The 7303-nt window shown below is 29.8% G+C and overlaps 1 protein-coding gene across 1 annotated transcript; it reads right to left on the reverse strand.

The window, feature by feature from the left end:
* Nucleotides 1-698: 698 nt before the first annotated feature.
* Nucleotides 699-5015, reverse strand: LOC107928257 (vesicle transport protein GOT1). Its single transcript, XM_041098959.1, has 7 exons — nt 4751-5015; nt 4525-4582; nt 3403-3494; nt 3216-3296; nt 3028-3125; nt 2840-2921; nt 699-1043 (listed from the first exon to the last, which is right to left on the reverse strand). The coding sequence occupies exons 2-7, from the start codon at nt 4553-4555 to the stop codon at nt 1005-1007; spliced, it is 423 nt and encodes a 140-aa protein (XP_040954893.1). The 5' UTR covers nt 4556-4582; nt 4751-5015; the 3' UTR covers nt 699-1004.
* Between the last annotated feature and the right edge of the window lie 2288 nt (nt 5016-7303).

Raw genomic sequence — 7303 nt, forward strand, 5'->3', positions numbered from 1 at the left:
TTTAATTACATGAGATAGTAGTATGTTTTCAAAATTCCTAACTTTCTAATAATATCATTTCTAAAATTATTAAATCAATTAATTTTTTTAAAAATTACACACTAATTAATTACAAGAGGTGATAGTGTGTTGTTATTTAAAAAATTAAAAGGGCGCATTAGTTATTTTAAAGCATGATACAAGTTCATAAAAAGATTGATAATCAAACTTAAATACTTTATATTTTGTCATGCACAATTGTCATTCATGAATATGTGAATTTTAATCCAATAAATCAATTTTCTTTCATTCTATTTGTACTTCTTATAATTGCTCAAACATACATGGGTGGGTGGTTGTACTATATTTTTAGTTTGTAAACTCTAAAAAATACATTTGATTTTACAATAATTCGAATTAAGCAATATAAATAATATAAAATAAAATAATAAGTAATATTAAAGACAAGCAAAATAAAACTTAATGAACTCCATATTTCTTTTAAACTAAATACAAATATTAACTCCTACACTATTTTCTTTACTACACTCGTATTCCTTTTGAGATCTACTCCATTACTTTTTCTTTACATTTTTCATTAGCATTCACATTTTGTAAAATCCAACTCTTTAATTATATGAAAATAATGATTAAAGATGTATTGAAAACTAAAAAAAAACGAAAGAATCCGAACCCGTCATCAATTAAAATATATGATCTTAAATGGTCAACTCAACCCAACTCTTCTCTCCATATCTCTAGTTCAGCAAATCAAAAACTGGTTAGACAAGTCACAACCCACAAAACTGCTAAGTATTAGTGCATTTACTTCTGTTTTTCTTTTCTTTTTCTTTCTATTCTTTGATCAAAAAAAATTCCCTAACTCGTATAACAAGAATTTTGACATCACCGTATCAACAAGACATGAAAAAAAACACAGATCAGTCTTCTTCAAAGCAGTTTTCTACAAAGACTTACAAGTGAACTACCCTACCATTTGTTCCAATTCCTCGTGTATGTGGGGATTACACAGGTACACGCTTGCCCTGGTTTCGGTCTAACCACTGCACAAAAAAAAGTTGGTTCAAACATTTCCATATGACCAGATATACATACAAAGGATAACTAAATCCGTATCACCTCGCATGATTTTCATACGAAAGTATAAAGATAAAATGATCCATTGATTACTAGAGCAACTAACACAACAAACTTTAAGCTCACTCAATGGGAAGGAAAAAGGCATCTATGGAAAGAGACTGATCATTGTTTTTATCCATAGACTGACGAGTGATGACTCGTATTTTCAGATCATTGCCGATTAAACTACATATTGTGTACAAAGCTTTCACTTGTTAGTCTATATCCATTCCGCCGGCACCATTTGGTGGTGCCAGCAAAGTCTTCAGTAAATACTTAAGATCTATATTCGTATAACTGAAACTAGATGCTGTGATGGAAGGTTCAATTAAAGTATGTTGCAGGCTTCTAAGTCGTAGGAACTGCAATAATAATGAACATCAACTCTTCTTTTCTCCTTTCACTGTTTTTTTTTCCATGAAAAGTTCTTACATGCATGTATGAAATGCTCTCTGTAAGAAGACAAAAGGCAAAAGTTGGAAAATAAAAAGGGTAAGTTTGGGCTTTAGTGACAATCTAAACCATCTTTATCCATCCGTATAGGCTTTTTGATCATCTCCAAGGATGCTAAAGTAATAAAAAAAGGTGGAGGCACCATGTGTATACAATGATGCCTTGGGCAAACTAAGTAAAGGGAGGTGCAAATTTCTAAAAATGAGTCTATTAATATTTTGATATCAAAGAGGCACTCATAAACATAAAATAATAATGATAATAATTCTACAATCAAATATAAACATGGTTAATGTTATGATTAAAAGAAACCTTGTAGATACTAAGGACTTCTGAAATGCAAAGGTAAACTGGGAAATGAACAACCGCATAAGTACCAAGGGGAATGGATAATTTTAACAACACTAATAATTGATAGATTGTCACTGGTTTTTTGGGGGCAAATAATAACACTAGACAATAATACCCTCCATACCTCGATGAAAGGCTTCTAAATAAGGTCACATATTAAGTTCACCCAAAGTAGAAAAAGAAATGAATCTAGTTTAGTTAGTGATCTGCTTAGGCAGGTTCCAAAAGCAATCACTTGTTTAAGTCATCACTGCCTTAAGGTGCCTTGCCTGAGCACCTAAATGTGAACCTGGCAATATTGTGAAGATATTCACAAGTTCTCTCATTTTCTTATGCCATCACTGTCCAACACCAAAGAGAGAGCAGGAATCAATGGTTCGTATTGTATTAATATTTGCAAATGGCAACTGAACTACCATGAAAAGCAAGATTAAAACAATCAAACATCTCAGTATACAAATTATTCAATTAAGCTTTAGAGAATTAACCAATCCAATAATCTGCTCTTGTTATACGATTTCATGATTCCAATTTCTATTCCAGTCTCAGTCATGTTGAAACAAGGTATATTTAACATCCTCCTTTCAGCAAATAGAAGAAATGTTGATTCAGTAACTCATATATTGAATACATAATAAAAGGTTTCTGGAATTTACTTCTTTGAGCTAGTCATAGTTATCAATGTGAACTCAGGATAAGATTGTGTATAGGTTTTCTTTCATACTCTCAGATGATCACATTGCCTGGCGTTTCAAAATTTAAAACTGGTTTAGGATGTATTTAATATTTTGCGGAGATTTTAAATCAGGCAAACAACCAACCAAGAGCAAACAAAATAATAGAATAAAAGCATGCAGTTCCAGCAGACAGTTTATAAGTTATGAAGAAAATTACTTGACTTTCAAACTAAACATACCGTTCGGATAAATGGTTGCTGGAAAAGCCAACCAAGAATAGGTATCCTCTGTATAAACACTGCCAGTGTTGGCCAAAAGCCACTGCAGAAGGGGAAACACAAAAGAAGGAATGGTAAACAAGAAGCTCAAAAGTTATCAGAAGCCAAGGATTTGTATTGAATCAAGATAAGGAAATTTTCATTTAGACCTGAAGAGTACAATAAATCCATATGCCTCCAATATCATGCCAAGGATAGGCCACCCAATGACAACAAAAAAGAAGCCAACAAAGAACGAAACTGTTCCCTGCATTGAATAGCAACAGATGGTAAAGAAAATGAGCAATGAATGTATGATGCACATGCGCGCACGTGTGTGTATAAGAGAGAGAGAGACCTTAAAATTTTGTCGCTTCAGGAAAAATTGCATAGTGGATTTCAGGCCAATGGTTAAGGTCACTCCTGATATGAAAAGGATCTATTTTTTAAAAAAAAAATTAAAAAAGGTGTTATTCAAACATGATTGAAGGGGAAAATGAAACAGTTTGGAATAGAGGTTAAAAACATAATAACAGTGAGCTTACATTTCCCATGGCAAGCAGTCCCTTGTCGAAAAAGAATACAATTCCCATAAATGAGAAAAATACACCAAATCCCGTTAATCCTAGCCCAATTTCTGTTTTTCATAATTTCATATATTAATACAATGAACGTTAATAGAATAAAATGAACACAAAGTTTGTTCATTCAACTTTTTTTCTCAAAATATTAATGACAAACTAAATCACATTTAAGAGCACCAAAGCACTTCTACCTGCTTCCAAGCATTTTCAATCTCAATAACCCATGCAATCAAACATATAATTTGTTCAGCAAACAGGTTTAGTTCTAAACTAAAATATTAGATTTCAAATAACAGAGTAAACTAAATTGTCCATTATTCCTAGGAAAGTTTCATAATCTAAAGAGTATTTAATTAGCATTTCCAAATGCTAGAGGGTTTATCACTTTGCATTTCACAAACAATATCACTGTAAGCATTGCCAAGAAAGCATGGTGGACAAACTTCACCACCAATAAGATACATACAAAATTAAAGTGAAAAATTGGAACCGCACTCTATTGAAATGCCTCATTTATTAGAAGGACGAGAGTACTAAAACTTAGCCAAGGAAGATGGGTGCATATCAATTGAAAACCTTCTACTATATAAGCAAATCGAATGTAAGTGGAAGTTGTCAACTAGCAAAATTATATTCATATTTCACTAACATAAATTTCTTAACAGCTCTCGAGTCTGAATAACTCTACATAAGTTACAATAATATCTGCTACGTTTTTTTCAACTTCTATCTACTATTAATATTGATTTGGAAAATAAATAATATTTGATTGCTTTTAACAAGCTTCTCACAAAGCTTAAATCATTCCTAAATTTCCTCAATGTAAAATAAAATGAATTGAAAGAAAGTTCTAACTAAGAAGCAATTATAAACACGTACTAACAAACACCTATAAGACTCGGTAGAGTGAATATAATACCAAAGTCTAGCTATATGTATATGAACAGAATTTCTAGAGATCACACATTGAATTTTGTACCAAATCACCAGGACTCTCACAGAAATCATCACAAATTCATAGAAAGCGTTAATTTGAATGGAAGAAGCATTAAAGCACAAAAAAGTTCAACGTAAGAGCTTTACTCTTTCGATCGCTCATTTCAAAGGAAACCATCGTGCTGATTATTCAAATGCCTGTTGCCTTTAAATAGCAAAACCAAGAAAAATAATTCGAATCAAAGCTCAAAACCAATATAATGAATACGTGTGAGAATATACAAAAAAAAAAACAGATCTACAAGAACAGTGCGTGTACATCAAAAATTCAAAAAACAAAAAAGGAAAATAAATTAAATCACGATCTCTTTACCGAAAGAAAAGAAAACGGAACCGCAGTGGAAAGAAGAGATGGAAATTGGAGAAACGAAAACTGAGAGCGAGAGAGAGGTTTCTTTGTATCTCTTGAAATGAAAAAGAAAAAAAAGGGACTGAATGAAAAAAATAATGCAAGAGCGGTGTGGTGCGGTGCGTTTATAATAAGCTGAGCCTGAGTTGATAAATTGGCGTTTGGGGTTGTTAATTTGGTTATTTATTGGCTAAGGTTGTCATTTATGTTGTTATTCGCTGTCTTTGCTAAAGACTAAAACGGTTGATCGGAAAATAGCAATAGTAGTGAGATTAAGAATAAAAGGCCTAATTCTTCCAGAGGTCCTCATCTAAATGCCACTTCTCACTATAATCTAATTTTCGAAGGTCTGATTGAAATGGAGTTAACTCTAAATTCAAATGTGCTTGATCCTATGAAGAATTTGGTGGTGGTTTTTAGGGATCATATTGGGATTAATGATAATGATTCTTTGGAGGTTGGTGACTTGGCGAATTTTGAATTTGATATTTCAATTTCTAAATTATGTGAGATATTTGGGAAATGCACTGTTATTAGGAAAGATCGGGTTATTAATAAAACCATTAAGAATTGTGGCAAGCGTTTTAACACTGTTAAAAACACCAAGGTCTCTCTCTTAGATTCAATGAACTCTATAATGACTTTAATAAATTCTCAGATTGATACCCAGCCTAATAAAGTTGTGACGGTTCAGAATAGCAAACACTAGAGTACTGGAACTACTTCTAAGCAGTAGAGTTAGAATGATAGCTTAGTTGTTTTTCTAAGTAGTGTTATTGCAATGCCTTTTTCATTAAAAAAAGAGAGAATAAAACAGTTTTCTATAAAAGAAAAAAAATAAGACGGTTTAAATAGCATGTGACAATGGGGAGGGTGTTTACATTAATAATACCAAAAAAAATATGAAAATGGAATAGAAAACACATTATTTATGAAGATGAATTGTTTTAAACAGTAGAAGGTGATGTCGTCAATATATCAGGGGACATCACATATAAAAAATATCTTAATAAAATAAAATAATAATATTTTAATTTAAAAAATAATGATGGCAAAATGTGACCCTCTTTTTCATCCCCACTTTTACTTTTTTTTTAAATTTTTATATATTTTAGTTTTATTATTTAATATTTTATAGTTTTTGTAATTTAATTTTTGTTTCATAAAAAATGGTTGAGTGTTTTATTTCTATAATATTAATTTTTCAATATTTAATAATTATAAACTTTTTAATATTTAGAATAATGATCAAGTTGATAATGTGTAAACATTGAGGGTGAAATGTATTAAATTTTTAAGAAATAGAATCATCTTGATAGAATGCGTAAAATATTAGTGACTAAATTTGTTATTATACCAATAAAAAATATTTTATTTAGTTATCAAATACATTTTAATAGTGAAGTGATTAGAATTGAAAATATCCCTAACGAGAATTACAAAATTAAAAAAAATTATCATTCAAATTTTTTAGCGAGTTCCTATTTGGGTCATCTTAAAAATTAAATTTTAAATGTCCAAATAGTTACCTTCGAAGATTGGCCATTCCATTAAATTTAACTTTCAATTCATTTATCTAATCATAAAAAAAAATGTTATCTATACTATTATTTAAGATACCTATTAAGTCGATGTTATTCTTAATTGGATCACCAACTCAATTAGGAAGTTATCGGAATGTCTTTCCATTATTAAAATAAGTAACATTATTCGAGAATATTTCAGTCTTTTCGCTTTAAAAAAATCAATAAATATATGCACATAGTAGGATTTAAACTCATGCCAATTGCATTAATAATAACTTTAATTTACCATTCAACTCAAGTTTTTATTTTTTATTTTTTATACATTTTAATTTTATTATGCACACTTTATTAACTTATTCAGTTGTATATCTATACTATTCAGGGGCAAAGGCAACAATTTTTTTTTAAGGGGCGAAATTAAATTGAATATTTTTATGATAGTAAAAATGTGATTTTGTCAATTTAATAGTCTATATATTTATAATTTTTAAATGATTAAACCGATTTTTTATCATTTGGGGGTTAAATTAAAATTTTACCATTATTAATTTAAAATTTTATAAATTGTAAAATGACCTAAATGGAAAATTTTCAATTTTAGAGGGTCGGGGCCCCTGCCAACCCTTTTGACTTCGCTACTGATATTATTATTTAAGCTACTGATTGAGTCAATTCCACCCTCAACCAAGTTACAATAATGTCATTCTGTAATTGAAACAATAAATATTATTCGAATGTATTTTAGCCATTTCACTTAAAAAAATAAAAATATGCAGATGATGGGATTTAAACTCACACCAACTGCATTAATAAAACTTTTAACTTATCATTCAACTAAAATTTTTTTATATATATATTTTAATACATTTTAATTTTATTATGCATACGTTATTACTTTCATTAGTTGTATATATTAATAATATATTGAATTGAGTTGGTGTCGCAAGTTAACTTGGCATTGACTTAATATTTATGACAACACCATGATAAA

Source organism: Gossypium hirsutum, chromosome D08 (genome assembly GCF_007990345.1).
Source record: "Gossypium hirsutum isolate 1008001.06 chromosome D08, Gossypium_hirsutum_v2.1, whole genome shotgun sequence".
Taxonomy (NCBI): domain Eukaryota; kingdom Viridiplantae; phylum Streptophyta; class Magnoliopsida; order Malvales; family Malvaceae; genus Gossypium; species Gossypium hirsutum.